We start from the raw sequence: 17,659 nt of genomic DNA, 5'->3' as shown, positions 1-17,659 counted from the left end.
AAGGAACAAACAACAGTCAGAGTTGGAAGGTACAGTTCTATTGGAAAAATACCATGTAGAAATTATATGAACATCTACATGGTGTTACTCTTCAAACCATGTATGTGTTCAGAGTCATGTGTGCTATATACTTTAGTGACATAATAAATATCAATTACTTCTTTTTCCTACTCTGATGACAATGAGACTAAGCTGTTCTCTTTTGTTCAAAAGAAATACCCTCTAAATTAGAGTCATGTTACCTGTACAGAGCTATGGCTAAAGGTATAATTTAGCCAGCAAAATACAGGACTTTTTTGCAGATAATTGTATAGTACTGGAAGGAAAAGAGCACATACAGGTCTCCAGCTGGTTCTCAGCTTGCAAGAAATTAATGGAGACTGCTTTTCCTCCTTTAGCTCAAAAGAAGTTTTGAGTACTATTATTGAAGCTAGTGGAGCTACAGTACTGTAAAATTTTTCTCCTAAAGCCTAAATTGAGGCTAAACACAGCATTTAGCCTTGTCAAGTTCTAACGTTAACTGTGAACTCCCAAGTGAGCTTTCCTTACAGGCTAAGGCTTGCTGCCTGGTAGATCTACAAGACCACCAGGGCCACTTACTGGCCCTGTAGCTCAACACAACAGGCACCCGTGCTCAGAAGACTTCACCCTCAACATAACGTACATCTTCACTGAAGCATCCAGCAAAGGTCCCTTGTTGCCCTGCAAGCTTGTGTTGCCACACACATCCTCCATGAGACCTGGGGCCATAGTCCTGGTTCCTTTGTTTGATGACAAGAACGATGGAGGTCTGAATGCTGACAACTTCAACAGTTCAAAACAATTGTCCTTCGTCATTCAACTCATTGGACAGGCCTCAAAGTCATGAGATTTCAACAAAAACATACAAGGTAGTTTAGTTCTTCCTTTCATTTTGGTTTGAATAATGCTATTTTGGTTCTTGTTGTAGATTCTCAGACTCGCTTCTCCCCTATCCATTAAGCCTTTAAACCTTGACGCAATTCTGCCATCTCCCTGGGCAGCAGTTCTGCCTCCTTCATCTGTGCTTCCATCCAGTTCTGCCCTTCTCAGCCTCAGCTACACCCTTAAAGCAGAGCACCTGGAGGTCTGCCCCTCCGGTGGGTGGTGTACAGACTAAGGAACTTTCTTTATGTTTCCTTAAGTTCACCCTTTAGTCACAAACCACAGGGGAAAACAACAGAAACAGTGCAAAATGCTTTTCCAACTCTTCTTCAAGAGACAGGTGTGCCTGAAAGGTGATGTGAGATACTAATTCCTGTTTGTCACTGCTAACTCAAGTCAGTGCCTTTTCCACAGGAAGTGGGGAGGCAGTCAGAGCAGGTTTCCCACAGGCAATCAGACCATTTACTAAAGAATCCTCAGTAATTTTAGTAGCCACCTGGCTTAATTTTCAAAGGCCAGCATCTGGCTGTTTGGTGCTGGATGCACTTTTTGTCCTTTGGAAGCAGAAACTTCTACGTGTGAAGAAATTTTGAGTTGAGCTTTAGATCGCAGTGGTGGTTCACTGAAGGTCTCTTTTAGCTGTTAAAACTTCTGTGGCTGACCCAATGTATTACTGCGACCAGACCTGGTCCCTAGCATCCAAGACCCTCCAGACTTGTGGAGGAGGAGCAGGAGGGAGGAAGGGAGCAAAACCAGACAGTGGACAAACAGAGAAGAGTGGATTTCCTTGCTAGAGGAGAAAAAGAGAACGCTGAAAATCAGATCTGCCATTTAAATTTGTGAGGAGTGCTTGACCTCCACCGATTAATTTCAGATAATACTAAATATTTTTTCAAGAATGTTTTTATACCTCAGTGATTCTATGCAAGGCATCCACCTTTGTGGATATATTTCCCTTGAGGTTCCCTACCATTTGCTGTACAGTAGCCAGTAATACACTGCATTTGCCCCCTGCTTGACATGACTTAAACCCCACATTTCTTAAAAGCAACTGGCTTCTGCTGTGGAATGATGCAGTTTTTGCCCTCTGTTCAACAAACCAAGCCACACACGTAGTTGTGATCTCATTCTGGAAAACTTCTGAGGGACAGCGGCCTTGTGTAGAGCAGCAATCCATAGTACTACATCGATTTCTCTCTACTTAGTCCTCACTCCCCTACTCTGGTTTCAAGGTATTTTTTTGTTCCCTAAATACTGTAAAAACATTTAGCATACTCGAGATTCACAATAATTAGCCTTCGGAAGGCTGAACAGTTCACTTGCTGAGAATGTCTTCCAAGTTAAAAAAACAACAGATGTATGTTTGCTAAGAGAGGAGGCAGTGGTCTCACAGTTAACTTCTTAGTTATCTTCAAACTGGGGCTCTGAAACTTTCAGGCTTTATCTCAGTTTTCCTCTGAAGCACTACAGATTTTCATTCTCATTTAACCCACTGTGGATTTAGAAGCCCCAAGCACTTGCGGCATTTTCAAACACTGGGTTTTAATTCAGACCATTGGAGGCACAGGAGCAGAAGCCTTTAACATTGATATGGCTCCCTTACAATGTGACTATAGCAAGCTCCAAACTCTCATCTATTTAAAACATCTATTTATTTTTGAGCAGTTTTAAATAGATGGGAACTAAGGAAGAAGGGACCGTTGTGCTCCTAACACTGGCTGTTGCCTGGAATCTTGTCAATGTAAAACCTTCCTGCTCTCCTTGCCGGCTGTGTAGCTGTGCCAAGAGCATGTAAGAGCAAAATCTCATCAGTTTGGAGCTAGGGTCAGTGTCCTTAAAGCTTTGGAAAAGAGCAGAGGAGAACCCAGGGAGGAGGACCTGAATTCCAAGCTATTGGATTTGCAAACTGATTCACCACAAAGTTTCTTGGGAAGAACTCGGACACATCAACTTCTGAGTATTTTAAAAGATGTAACCTTTGGGTTATTTTGCGAACTTTGTTTTTTTTTTGTTTACAGTGCTAAAGGGTGAGTTGGTTACGACACACTGGAGAAAAACGTGGGCAGTTTTTATTATATATTAATTACAAGTGCACAATTGTGGTTTGTGTTTTGTTCTTTAGTAATACATACTGCTTTACAAACATAAAGAAAACCAAGAAAGAATCTAGTCCTTCCTAATCCTGCTAGGATTTCTGCTAAGAGCAACCTCTGGCTCTCATCAAGCTGAGACTCAGGAATGTGCTTACCTTTAGCGTGTAAGGACTTTAATCGAGTTCCTACCTATACAGTGAAGAATGTATATAACGCTTTTGGGGGTTTAAAGCCTCACCTCCATTAAAATAGAACAGAAAGGCTCAGCTATTGCAGAAGTACAGGTACGCTACCCCAACCGCACGGGACAGCTGTGCTGGCAAGTCGGCGCCTGTAAGTTAAAACAGGTCTTTTTGAGGCTTGCTTAGCGGCGCAGGCTCGTAGCCTAGACCTCCGCGGCCGCTTCCCCTGCGCCCCGTGGTCACCTGGCCCGGCCCCGGCCCCCTCCCCAGCCCCGGGAGCGCCGCCTGACGTCACGGCGGCCCCAGATTGGCTGCGCGGGGCCGGCACTGGGGCAGGGGCACCCACCTCCAGCCCCCTCCCCTCCGCACACGCTCAGTCGCCGAGAAACTCTTAAAGAGGGGGCTTTGGAGCAGCCCGCACCGGCTTAAGGGCCGATTCTCACACAAGCGCGCAGACCCCTGGCAGCTCCGGCAACCGAGACATCTGCTCTCCATTGCGACCACCCCCCTCCAGCAAACACCCTTCCCCTGCTGCTCCTCCTCCCTTCCCGCTCCGGCTCGAAGCTCGGCTCGCACCCGCCGCTTCCTTTCTTCCAACGATGTTTTCCTGCTCCACGGGGCGAAGTGTTTGCTGAACTTTCCAAACAGTTTGGGGGGCGGGCGGGAGGATCCCGAGGCTTTTTTCCTTCTTCTCCGCGCCCGGAGCAGGTTGGGGGGCAGCGAGCGGAGGAGGGATCCGCGCCCCGGGCGCAGGTCGCGCACACCACGGAGAGAAAACCCTTGCACGGCGAGTCCGCGAAGCTCGCCGGCTGCAGGGGCTCTCGCTGTGGAAATGGCTCGGATCAGATGGGGCTTCCTTCTGCTCCTGGCTGCCTGTGCACTTTTGTCACCAGCGCTCGCAGCCTCCGAAAAGGGAAGGCTAAGGAGGATCACGTACGTCCTGCAGCCCGGCCGGGGGGGCTCCTCTGGCAGCCGGCAGCAGCGCCCGACCCTCCTCGGGGGGGAGCAGCAGCAGCGCACATTCAATGTGCAGCTGAACACGCGCTACGGCGGCGGTTCCCTGGAGCGGACCCGGCGGATGAGCAAACCGGGCGGCGCGGGCGTCCAGCTCCGCGTGGGCCCCGCCGGGCAGGTCCACCCCAACTCCGCCGCTCACGGCTCCTTCGCCAAGCCGGCCCGCTTCGGCCCGCGGCCCAAGGCGCCGCCGGGCCCCCACGGCAACAGCAGCGCCGCCCTGCCCCTCCGCCAGAAGCACCAGCTGCCGCCGCTGCCGGGGTAAGGCGCCCTCCCGCCCCGCGCGTCCCCCGCTCCGCGACCGCAGCCTCCCGACCACCTCCAGCATCTTCGCCAGGGCCGCTGTCGCCCCCCCGGGTAGGGGTCGAGGGCAGCCCGTGCCGGGCTCCGGGGGAGGCACCGCGGCGTTACCTGCCGGCCGCCGGTGCCCGGCTGGCTGCGAACCGTCTGCGGGCGCGGAACACACTCCCGTTTCTTTGCCGCCTTCCCGCGGCGGCCGAGGTCGGGCGCGGGACCAGCTCACTCCCGTCCCAGGAGTCCGCGGCGAGTCCCGGGCCCGGGCTTAGGCGTCGAGTTTAATCGGAAGGTTTAATTCTTCCCGCCTTTTCTCACCCCAGGCCAGTGCCCGCCCCGCTGGCCGGCTCGGGATGGGGGAGGACGGGGCTGACCGGGCGTGCCCCGCCGGACACTCGTTCTTCTTTGCTGTTCCCGCAGGGTCAATGTGTGCGGGGGGCAGTGCTGCCATGGCTGGAGCAAGGCTACGGGCTCCCAGAGGTGCATCAAACGTGAGTAGCCGTGCGGTCGGGGAGGTGGGTGTGTGAGGGGACGCCCCTGCGGTCAGCAGCGTCGTGGGGACCCGAGGGGACCATGCTGGCATCTGGCGAGGTGGTGGATGCTGGCATCGCCTGTGTGCAAAGAGGTGCTGGCTGACCTACAAAATCCACACCAGCAGTTGTAACACTTCATCCCTAAATCACTCCTTCCTAACCTTCAGAATTGCTAAAGGATGAATAGAGGATGCCTGTTACAGTTATCCTCTGCGCAAACAGTGACATTTTTGGAGAGAGCTTTGTAGAGGCTATTTTTCTTGTGAACACCTTCCCCCCTCCATTAGTGCTTGTTTTTTAGGAGTTTTTTGAGTGGAGGACTTAACGGGATAAAGAATCTATCAGAGGAGCACAGGTGGGGAGCAAGAATTTGCCATCTACCCACACCGTCCCTTCAACCACCAGCCCATGTGATGACCCCTGTGCTTAGGGCATGGAATTTGTGAAGCACTGAACAAAGCAAAAGAAGGAAGTTTGAAGAAGGTCCTGATGGGGGATGTACCTCCGTTTTGATAACTAGAAGCACAAAATACGTGCACAAAGTAACACTGATAGAGTCAATGCTGTTATATTCAGGTTGTGCTTTCTGATATGAAAGTAGAAGAATTTCTAGTAATTTAGGCAAGATTCGGAATGACTGCAAATGGCTAAAGTGGAGTAATGTTGCCATGAGGTCAGGAAACACTGGAATAGCATACTTCTTCAGGAAACTCCTTTGGGTATCAGTGAGATTGGTCAGATCTTGGCGCTTTAGTTCAGCAGGAGAGACTTCTGTCCTTGAGAGGGTTGGAGTAAATGCTTCCGGGATGCAAATGCTGGTTTGCTTTTTTTTTTTTTTTTTTGTGGTGGCTTTTGTCCCTGTGTGGGATTTTTCACAGTAAAGAGCAATTACTTTTGTAATCCTGAGTAAGGTCAAGTACCTTTGACCTGCATGGACCTGTTACAAAGAAGCTAAGACTTTATTACAGTAGTTAAAGATGAAACTTCATGATTTCCCTGACAAATTTAGGCATGTATTTAAGATACTCTTCTAAATCAACATTTTCAGCTTAAAATACATGCTGCTGTCTTAGGTTCATCACCTTTTTTGTTTAATACCTTAGTAATACTTAAATGATTTCGTTCAGCTTACAGTGGTATTTTAAGGTTAATTGCAGATCTTAATAAACACCTACCTTAGCTGAAATACTAATCAAAGTGAAAAAATCTCTTAGTAATTTCAGGAGATAAAGTGAAAAACTGTATTTCAATTGCTATGCTATTGTGAAACAGTTTTTAACAAAACCCAAACAACATTGCCTTTTGTGGCTCTTTTTCTGCCTTCTAGTAACTTTTATTTTCAGGTAACTTCATGCTTTTTAACTTTTGTTTATAAATTAGGTAGTTTTCTTTACTTTCGGTCCTTTAAGTTTTGTCTTTTTAGTTTTTATGGTTGTTATTCAACTGTTCTCCCTTTTTTGTCTTCTTTGTTTTTTATTTTTAGAGTCTTCAGTAAAGACCAAGCCAGCCAATTAGTTTTTTATGGGATAACTGCATAGAATTTAATTTAAATCCATTAATTACTTGGTTCATTCATACCAAGTTACTGGAGGAATGAAGCAGCAGAGAAAGGGTTAAAGGAAAGGGGGGGAGGGAAATTTTCTTATTGACCTTTCTTTCTCTTTTTGTGCCTCTGATACTAGAGTCTCCTTAGCATTAAATATTTTTGCTGCCTCCTCTAATGCTACTCTAATGCCTCCTAGCAGTGGTATAATACTCTTGGCTTGGATCTTCTCAGTTTCATCCCTCTCTTGGCAGGCCAAGGGAAGCACTAAATGTACTGAAGTTGTCTGTTTTGTAACTTAGGCAAACCATGAGATATCAGTGACTTGATTTAGCTATGGAAGATTAGCCTCACAGTCATAAAAGCCAAATATCACCTTTTCTGGAAGCTGCTGATGTTCCTTTCAGAAGACCAGAAACCCTCTAACTGAACAACAGTTAACCCCTTTGTTTTCTGTAAAAAGAAACAACTTTTAAAATCAGATAGTGCACTCTTGTTTTTGAGTGGATTATTGCAGTAGTGGATTAATTGTGGCACAGATGCCAGCACACCTGAGCTGACTTGATGGAAAGGCAGTTTGGATCTGTCAGGGTTTATTAGCTCAGTCTCAGTGTCACTTTAATAACCTATTTGGTCTCTAGGGCCAGATTTTATTTTTTTGCATGGTGCAAAGCCTGAGCTAATAAACCCCAGACCTACACTGGCTTTTTCCAGGGCCAACTTGCATTTGTCTGCATCGTGCTTCCAGAACCAGAGTGCTGAGAGCCAGCTCTGATCAGCAAGGTTTATTAGCTCAGGTGTAATCCCAGGCTGGAACAAGCAGCATGTGTTTCTGCTCTGCTGCACCTGTGTGAATAAGCCTGCCTGTAACCCACAGAAGGAGGGGGTGAAGGGAAGAGGTATGGGTCTTGCAGCCCACGCTGCTTCCCATTCCCTTTCTCTTGCGTGGTGGTGTTTGCTATCCCTACTTCCTCCCACATGAGGCTGTGGTTGAGGCTGCCATTCCCTCGGGTGACTTCTATCCCACGTGGGTGGTGGTCTGGCTGGGAGCAGTGGCAGCCACATTGCTTTTCCCTCAATAGCAGCAACAGGGGGTATTTGAAATGTTTCTGTGCAGGTCAGAGGGCAGCATCTGTATGGAGGAGGCAAGTGGACTTTTCAAATCCTTTTTCTATATTTTAGTCTGAAGCCGAACTGCCTGCTGTGTTTACAGTTATTCCTGTTCTCTTGGAAGCCTGATAGTCTTTAGAATGTGATCTTCTGTCTTCCTCTAAACTATGAGAGTGCCTACTGTGTCCAATTTAGGCATATAGGGTTTTCCCCCTTCTGTACCTAATATTTAAGTTTTACATTGTTAAGTTTTATCTTAAGAACTTCTTTTTCAAACATGGTGTGACTTCAATTATGAAGAACTACATCATTCTAATTAAGAAGATGAAATCACAGTACTCAGTGTTAAAAGTATTCAGAATTGCTTTGTGCTGGAAGAATAATGTCTAACAATCCAAAACAACCTTTTTGAAGCTTTCAGAACATCAACCTTTGGATAAAGACAAAGGTGGGAAAAATTGAACCACAGCAGTAAACACCTTGGAAAGTTAGAAGTGCGTGAAAGGGTTTATGACAAAGACTGTCTTCCAGTCATAGTTATCATAGGTTATAATCTGTGTAAGTGCAGTAATAAGATACCACCAAGGCTGGAGACACCGTGTTTTGTTAGTACTTGTTGCATAGGAGAGCATTATAGAAACATTAATTAGCTCTATAATATGACTGTAAGGCAAGTAAAGCTTGGAGTGTGGGGCTTTTGTTATTTATTTCATTTATGGAAATTGAACCATAGGTTAAATACGCCCTTGGACAAGTTTTAACACCTCTTGGGAAGGCCTGTGCTAGAAATTAGTTCTTGCTGCCCAACTGCGTGTTTATCCTATTGAAATCTGTTGTCTCCTACTTTATTACTTGCTACTAAATTTCTGTTAGTTAAAGCTACTTCCTTCTATTTGTTCTGATTTTGTTTTCTTAATGGTTACAAGGAACTGTTTTTTATGTTGGGAAGTTAAGAAAAAAATTTCCTGTTGTATGTAGGATCTGATATCTTAAAAAGATAAATGAAAAGAACTACCTTATTGTAATAGTAGACCCCTTCTAAAATATGTAATATGTTTTGTCTGGAATATTAATATCGGTTGTTTAAGAGTGTTCTCAGTGTAAACTGGATGATTAAAAAAGTGGGAAGGAGAGAACTGGTTAACGGAGTACTGAAGCATGAACTCCTTATTGCAGAGGTGTAAGAAAGGCTCTTAGGGCAAACAGGTAAGGAACTGGATTTTGCAGGATCATGTTTAGAGGAAATTTCCAACAGGGAGATGAATTGCTGTTTGTGTAAATGTAGAACCTATGTACACAGTCATTGTCAATTAAGATAAAGAGGATCTTCTGTCTTGCTTAGCTGAGGTGTTGCATGTGTGCATGCATGTATTTGATGCATAGGCATAAGGAGAGGATTTTGGTGTTGGAACTGGATTGAATTCTGTGAATTTTATCATGAACTTTTCTTGTTTGTTGTGTATTTGGAAAGATCATCAGAAAATAAGACAAACAGTCTGTTGTCTTTTTTTTGTATTAAAATATTATCTTACTAATTCTCTTCTCTTTTAAAAGACTTCCTGACTCAACATTAAAATAAACACACTGTAGAGGTTTAATTTATTTTTCAGAATAAGAAAATATATGATAGTAGATTCTTGCTGATGTAAGAGCAGGAGACTGGAAAGTTGTGTGAATACTTGCCCAGAGGAAGGGTCCGCTTTGTTTGGTTCCTTAATCTGCGTGGCCTCTGCTTGTGTACTCCTGTTTAATTTGAGTCATCTGATCCCTAAACTTCCAGAGCTATACTTGATATGGATGAGTTAGCATGCTACAGCTTTGTGTCTGCTCCAGGACATGGGCACTTCACAATGTGACCAGTAGTTCTAGATCCCCAATTGTCCAAAACCTGGACAGATTATGCACTTGGTTGCTTCTATTTTGTGTTCCTGAATTTCTTGGGGAAGGTGAGGAAAAGGTTGCATGCTTAGATCTTGTTCTGATACAGGTTTATGATCCAGACCTGGAAGCTTGGAAGCATACATGGATCCTCCAGTTTAGACATAAAACTCTGTATCACTAAGTATTTTAATATTGGTTGCTCAGAATCTACTCTTTTTCTCTTTAGTTCAACTCTTTGAAATGGTGGCATCCAAGAGAGCTGTACTTCTGATCATGGGAACTGTGTACTTCAAAAGTTTGCAGCTGTACTTCTTGGAGGTTTTCAGTCATAAACAGTTTCTGAGGCTTAATCAATTTTGTGGCTTTGAGTTTTACCAAGGTCTGTTTATTTACATTGTGTATACAAAGCCTAACTATAGCATACTGTCCCCAAATGTTGTTTCTTCTCATTCTAAGACCATCATCTCAGTAAAAGCAGTATCCATCTCCTTAAAATTATGTCTAAATCAAAATTAAATGCTTCAGTTTTAAAGGGGCATAACTACTTTGACCTCATGTAACTGACCTATACATTAGTCCTTTTTAATCTATTGTTTGGTGAGATTTTTATACAATTCAAAATTAAAAAACTGAAAGCCATTACTTGAGGAAGTGGGTTTTGCCTCTGCTGTGCTTGTTACTGTAATATGTAAATAAAAATTTTGAATTTCAGATACAGGGAATAGATGGGCTTTTTTAGTGGGAAAGCTCTTGTTAGCACTCAGTGGTATTTCTACTCTGCCTTATTTTTCACTTACTGCCCTTGGGAAGAGGGAGTAGTATGACAGGGTCCAAATTCTTGTAGTCTTAGTCTACATCAGCAAGTAGCATGGACTAACAGGACCTGATCTATAAACAAAAGCCTTTTGGTTTTGATGAAACACAGGGCTTAGTGTTTTATTTTGGTCAAGGTGTACTCTGGTCTCATGGAATGAACGCCAATATGAACCTGAAATACATAAGATGCTTTCTTAGTGTTCATGTTTTGGTTTTAGCTTTTTATTATTTAAACATATTTTTTTCTTTGCATCTAAAAGCAATAGAGTGCACATAACTAAAGATGGCCCCACAACTCAATAAGTGCAATTGGTAAGATGTGTTTCGAGGAAATCAGACCCGAATCAGCATTAATGCAGACTGAGCACAGTGTCTATGTCCTGGCCATTGATTGCAGCTAACCTCCCTCCTGGGAGAAAAAACAGTAAAAGAGCTGTGAGAAGATGGGGGAGCTGTTAGCTGCTGCCTGTTGTACACATGTGACCATGCCATTCCCTTTTTTCCATGAGGAAAATCAAGTCCACAATTAGTATAAGGGGAAACCTACTTTTCTTTGTGAGATACTTGGGAATTTACTGGAAACAAGCTTATAATCATATATAGTCCCTGTTTCCTACAAATACTACAAGTGTGTACAGAATTAAGACAAGACAAAACAAAAAAAGAGAACCTTAAAAGAAACTGCTCAAGATGTTGTGCTCCCGCATTGAAGGAGAGGACAGATTAATAGTGAACTTGCTCAGCTCATTGCAGCAGTTGGTGTTAACAAAAGAAGCAGGGGATGTAGTAAAGTTATAAAAAGTCCTGAACACTTCCTTTCTTAATACATAATCAGAAACCCAGAAAACTGAGGTGTTTTGGTTTTTTGTCTCCCCTTCAGGTTTGTTGGCTGGGTTTTTTTTCAGTGTATAACTTGAAAGTTATGCGCAGAAAGCTGTATGGGTGTCAGGGGAAGCCATCCATCATGCACTGTTCTTGTTCTGCATGTGTGCAGGAACAAAATTATGTATCGACAGTGAAGTGATACTTTGATACTTACAGTACTAGTCTTATACCTCTCTTCTGTACAGCTGCTCTTCCTGAGCGTGGAGAAGGGAAGAGCTGGAAGTGGGGCAAACTCCCCTCTCCTTCCTCTCCTGCAAAGTGAGAGAGCTGGGCAAATGGGATCAGCAAACTTCCCAACCTTCAGGAAAGCAGGGCTGTAGTGACTGGTGGGGTTCTGCTGTCTGTGGGGTCTTGAGAAGAAGTTGAGTGCAGCACCTCTAATGATACCCTTCTTTGCAGCATTCACCATCAAGGGCTGCTTGTTCCAACTGATCCTGCCTGAGACGTATGGTTGTGGAGGGTGGATGAAGAGGGGCACATCTCCCTAAACTGTCTCCTTGTTTGGATTCTGCAGTACTGGTTTTTAGTAGGTTATCAGTGGTTCAGGTTGTCAAGTCAGTCCATATTCTGTAACCAGCATGGGCTGATGCTGGGTTGGGTTTGAGATTTTTTGCTTTAGTGTTTTGTTGTTAGTTTGTTTGTTTGTTTTGCCTTTAAAAGCACCAGTACTTGATTTGCAAAGCCTAATTTATTCCTAGAAAACAGATCCTCCCCTCTGACTATAGAAAGAAAGCAAACCTTTAGCATTTTTGCATTTATGACTCCACAGAGAAGGGGAGCAATAATTTTACATGTTAGTAAGGCAAGATGTTAATTTAAATACAGAACTAAAAATAGGTCTACTTGGCCATGTACATTTTTTGTGAAGTGCAGATAATTTCTGCATAAACCTAGGGTTTTGGAGAGATGGTGGCTGATAAAGGCGAATTGTGTTGTGTCCAATGGCAAGACTGGCTTTTTTCATAAATCAGATCAAGGTTTTTTATTATCCCTAGATGACAGTTTAGGCCTGGATTTTCCGAGAATCTCAACTAAATGGTGAACTCCTATTGAGAGTTGATTGAATTTAGGAAAAACTTTACTGTGCTTAGCATTTTACTTACTCTATTATGATTAATAGTCTTTTCTCCAGTCTTTTTTTTGTAACTCTTCAGTTGTCTGAATCCTGTATCTAGTTAAATATTTCCAGTTGTCTCTTTACTGAATTTCTCTTAGTTTGTTCAGTTTCCCGCATATTTATTATGAAGTATTTTGTAACAAAATGAGTAGGCACTGTAATGAGAAAGGTTAAGACAATTAAAATGATTGCAGACTGGAGTGTTAACCACTCCAGCAGCAAGAATGGAGTGTAGCATGAGAATCTGCTGATTTCCTTGGCTTAGTCCATTCTGTAGTGAATGATTTTTTTTTTTTGGTCACTGAAGTGATAGAAGGATGTGAAATGTTTATATTGTCAGAATATGTATAATTATGATCTCATATAATTAAGTATTTCTAAGTGTCTCTCAGATTGTGCAGTCTTAAGTATTTATACTATATAAACTCCAGTAAACACAACATGAATGAAAATGCCAAATATCAAAGAACATGTTATATCCTTATGACTGATAAAATAATGCATCCTTTTGCTGAAGTTGGGCTTTTGAAGTATTTGAGTATAGTTGCTATTGAATTCTTATAGATCTTGGCATTTAGAGGTAGTACTATGAAGATAAATAGAAAATAAAATATGCTATGTTGTCATTGGGTTAGGAGAGAAACTGGGTTTTTTTGTGTGTTTGTTCTAAAAGAAGTATGTATGCCAAAAGCATTGTTTTTTGTTTTCCTTCCTTCATGGAGGTCATGTTTACATGCCAGTATGGGAATGAATTTGATGTTTTGAAGTGGACAAGCAAAGAATTCCAACACATGCTTTCATTTGAAGTCTATTTAGGGAAAGAATTCCTTAAGATCATATAGTTAGGCTAAAAACAAGTTCCTGTGTAGAAAGACACAGATGATGTCTACCTCCTCCATTAGTAGTGTAAAGGTCATACAGGTTTTCTGCAGTTAATGTAATTTCTTAGGATTATTTAAGTAATTTAAACTTCTTTTATAGAATGCTCTTGCAACATGGTTATATCACCCTTGGTTACAAATTCCTGTCTGCTCCATTCTCAATGAATGTTTAGAATTGTTGGATATATTTCTGATAAAGTTCGACTTCTGAAAGTTTTTTGGAGTGAGATACTTAGAGAGCTAGATCCCCAGGAAAGCATTAGATGATGAGCAGCAGATGTTCCTTCACTTAGCTTTTGGGTTTCTAGATTCCAGTATTGCATCCTCAGTTCTGGCGATGATTAAAGACTTAAAATGGTATCCAGAATAAAATCATAAAATTAAATTGTGAGCTAATCAGTAGGGTAATTTGGAGAACAGGAAATTCTTAGAAACATTGCTCTTCTCCAGGATGTCAGCACTGTATTCAGATTTTTCTGAGGGAAACTGGAATACGTCTCTTTCAGAACCCACAGCTTGTTGCTTTCCAAAGAAAGTGCTTCACTGCTTTTCTTCTGGAATCGGTGGGGGATCATCACTCTGTCTTTCAACACAGCAGGAGTTAAAGGTGCCTTTGTGTCACAACTTTTTGTTTAGGATGTGCACTCAACCAAGCTGAGCGTTGGTTTGGTTTCCTTGTGTGCTCGAGGAATAGAAATCTTGAATTAATAAAATAAGAAAGAAAGTATTTATTATGCCCTTAATAGTATTCCTGCATTTCATGTAAAGCAACTTGAAATTTCTGCTCTAAGCACAGATATATCCGTGCCAGTGTGTTGGTTTTTCCCCTTTCTGTAAACTTGATGCATGCATCATTTCTCAACCGTTTTGTACTGGAATCCAAAGCAGTCCCGTACTTATAATCTTCTTTCCAATTACTATATTTTCTATTATTTGCCCTCTACCATGTATTTTGCCTGACAGGATTTATGCACTCCTATGGGAGAAATTGATATGTGCACTGTGATGAAATTTGTTGAAAGTCAGTGCATCCTGTTTAAACTGGTGCTTGACTATGTGTACTAAAGAGGAGGAAAAAAAGATAAATTTCATGTGGAAACAGAAAGAAAAAACCTAGTGGTTGGGTGCACTAGAAATAGCACAAGACTCACAACACTGTTGTAGTGTACCTGTTGTCACAGTATTAGAAATCTGTAGAAATTCAAAAAATATAGACATTTATATAGACATTTAAGTACAAATCAACAGCAGTTCCTTGATAAAGGAAATACTTAAAGGTGGAGCTGAGGCTGAAAGGCTAGAAGCTTGAGTGCAGGAAACTTTTGGGACATGTAAATTTGTTTATTGTGATTTTCTCACTGAAGATACATTTTTGTGAATTTCAATTCTTGACATGGTCTAGAGACACAAGGAAATAATCTTTTAAGTGTGGTGTTACTTTTGAAGAAATTAATTGTGAATCAAGATAAAATAAATGATTAGCATAAGAATGAGATTGTAATGATCTTAATTCAAGAATTAACATTAATATAATATAAACATTATTTTGTGACAAGTGAAGTAAGTTATACCTGCATTTTGATTCATTTGAAAGGACAAAAGAGAAATTATCTAAACTTCTTCCATGCATGACAATATTTTATACTTACTGATTTCATATAATAAATTATGCTTAATTTACCGTGTATTAAAACAAATACATTTTGTATATGTAGAGGCTTTAAAATATTTACATATTTTGAAACTATTATAAACCTTTTAGGTCTTCCTCCTGCAAATATTTGTATGCTCTTTAACCATAATAACATGAACACATGAACTGAAAAGTGTATATGTATAGATCGTCCCAAAAAAACGTAAGATGTTTTGGAAAGGGTGTGTTTAAACCTGATGGTAATGTTATTTTATACTTGCTCTTCTGAAAGCATGTCACAAATACAACCATACCAGTCCCAATATGGTTGTGTCAAACCCAGTAATTGTCTGTGAGAGTGGTGAGCAGCAGTTGATTAGAGAAAGATAAATAAAAAAGTATGAGCATCTTGGAATACAGCTTTCAGCTTTTTGTGATGTAGGTAGTTCCAAAGCAAATGTGTTGCTGTGGCTTTATTCTTAGTAGATAGAGATGGCATGTTCTTTAAAATACAAAAAACAACCTGGAGAATCCTTATTTCTTCACCACGGTTCTGGCAAGTGAGGGAAGATTGGTTATATTGCCTATGCCTGGACTTCCAACATGGCCAACTTCCTTGGCACAGGAAGGCTTTGATGCTGAAGCTAGGAGGTTCAAAAAGCAGGTCAGTGAACCCCTGACAGAAAAGTCTGCTGAGGGTTATCAAACACAAAACCAGCACTCTTGTTCAAGAAATTGCTGAGCCTCTAATTCTTGAAGGCTGTAGTGGTACAAACTTTTACTGCATCTCACCCTGTCCTTAGGCATCCACCTCGGTAATGGAGGGAGAAGACTGAACTAAGTGGATCTTTAATCTGACCCACTAAGTGTGATCTCATTATCTGCATCTATGCCAAACTCTATTTTGAATTTCCAGTCATGACCTCCTTGAATTGAATAGGACCAAGCCAATTGCCTTTAGCAGGAGTATATTGACCTGCTTTTCAGTTTTGAACTTAGTACTTCCACACTCCAATTTTTGAAAGCTTAGCTTTTTGGAAAATATTGGTCTTTTCAGTTGTGTGCCATTATTGTTGTCTTCAAACAAAATAATTAGGTCATTCATTTGGCACACTGCAGCTGTCTTGGACATTTTTGAAGCTAAACTGCTGTATTATGTAAATTAAAATGTTCAGTTTAATTCTTTCCTAAAAAATGTGATCTTTATCCAGTTTTGTAATATTTGACTACACAACATTAATGAAGGATTTCAGTCAAAGGGTTCATTGCTGTAAAGATCTAATGGATCTTTTTTTAACTTGTTGTCACTGTTCATATGATCTGAGACAATAGTTGCTGTATCTCATGATGCTTGTTTTGTTAAAGGCCAGTTAGAGTAATGCAGAGCATATGATTTATGTATATGTAATATGTATTTAAGCTTTCAGGGTTTACATTGCTGTCAGTGGAGTAAGAATCATCGAGTCTATTTGGGTAAAATAGATAAGGTAATTTAAAAACAAGTTCTGTTTTCAGCTTCATAATTTTAAATTCACTGCAACCTTAAGTTCACTTTCATAAGTAGAACCTTAAGTTTTCTTAGGCTTCTGAAGCACACCTTTGGTTCTTAACTACAGGAAAAAGAGTTGCAGTTTTTTCAATATTGTCTCTTGTGTATGTATACATTGTTATTTCCCTTTTGAGAGGAGATATGCCATGATCAGTGTTCTAGAAGAGTGTATATTTTGTCATATTGACTTTTGGGGTGGTCTTGTTAGCTTACTTCTGTGTTCAGTCTTTGTTTTTTAAATATTTAACTTGTCAAGAAGCTCAGAGGTTGATATAGGTGCATGTCTGTAAATCTCCAGAAACATATGTTGTAAAAATGAGACCTTTGAAAGTCCTAGTTGTTTGATTTTTTTTTTTAAGCATTTTTTATCTGATGTTTTTTAGAAGCACTCCCAACTGTGCCCAAACTCTTTCACTGTCATCTTTACTCATTTTCTACAGATGACCCAGATGATGGGGGTCACTGTTCTGTTCTTAAAAGTCTCTCCAAAGCCAGTGAAACTTAATTAGAATTTAAGGCTACTGAATCTATTTTTCAAGATATGATTAATTTCAGTCATGTGCACATAAGCAAATTTTTACAGTTTTTAGCATAATCTAAGTCTTAGAAACAACGCACAAGGAAGACTTGGCTGGCATATTGCAGCATATGCTTGTTGCAAATCCCATCTCAAGTTTACAGTTAAAATGGTCTCCAGTCTTCCAGAAATCAACTACAAGATACAGTCTCAAAATTAAACAAATATAAGTAAGTAAATGATTACTTTTGTGTTGCCAGGGAGATGCGTAATATGCAATTAAGGTAGCCCAGATAAGTAGTATTGAAAAAATAAGTTTCTGAACAACACATGGAGGGGAAAGTGTATGTGAGAACAACCCCATGCAAAACTCAGGTTAAAGTTGTATGGCAATTCTGGTGCCATGTACAGTTGGTATACCGTGATAGGTCTGTATCAGAGGGTGTTGTCACTTGACAAACTAGTCTTCCAAATTAACACAGTCCCATCTTACTAAGTTTTTTCATATGTATGCTTGTGCATTTATTTTTATAAATAAATGTGCATATTAAAACTTGGCTGAAGTGCCAAGTACTCTAATTTACTTGGACCAGGGCTGTGACTGACTTTTTTTTTTTTTTAATAATATAACTGTGCAATTGGATGTATCTAAATATGGTGTAGAATCCCATGTTATGGTTTAAGGTATGATCTTACCTATTTTAGTAA

General features: G+C 41.3%; 1 protein-coding gene across 8 annotated transcripts in view; it reads left to right on the top strand.

Moving 5' to 3' along the window:
* The first annotated feature begins 3,526 nt into the window (after nucleotides 1–3,526).
* Nucleotides 3,527–17,659, top strand: part of LTBP1 (latent transforming growth factor beta binding protein 1) — a 192,850-nt gene continuing 178,717 nt past the window's right edge. For 5 of the 8 annotated variants that reach the window (XM_027641576.1, XM_027641575.1, XM_027641571.1 and 2 more), the window contains exons 1-2: nucleotides 3,528–4,453; nucleotides 4,907–4,977. In XM_027641576.1, coding sequence (XP_027497377.1) covers nucleotides 4,011–4,453; nucleotides 4,907–4,977 — 514 coding nt within the window. In that variant the 5' untranslated portion in view covers nucleotides 3,528–4,010. Of the gene's footprint in view, nucleotides 4,454–4,906; nucleotides 4,978–17,659 lie in introns of all 8 variants that reach the window. The other 3 variants (XM_027641578.1, XM_027641577.1, XM_027641572.1) reach the window with 2 other exon arrangements.

The sequence above is a fragment of the Corapipo altera genome, unplaced genomic scaffold (assembly GCF_003945725.1).
Source record: "Corapipo altera isolate COAL_440 unplaced genomic scaffold, ASM394572v1 48b, whole genome shotgun sequence".
In the NCBI taxonomy this organism is placed as follows: Eukaryota; Metazoa; Chordata; class Aves; order Passeriformes; family Pipridae; genus Corapipo; species Corapipo altera.
Note: the sequence above shows the minus strand (reverse complement) of the source record. Positions and strands in the feature narration are given on the sequence as shown.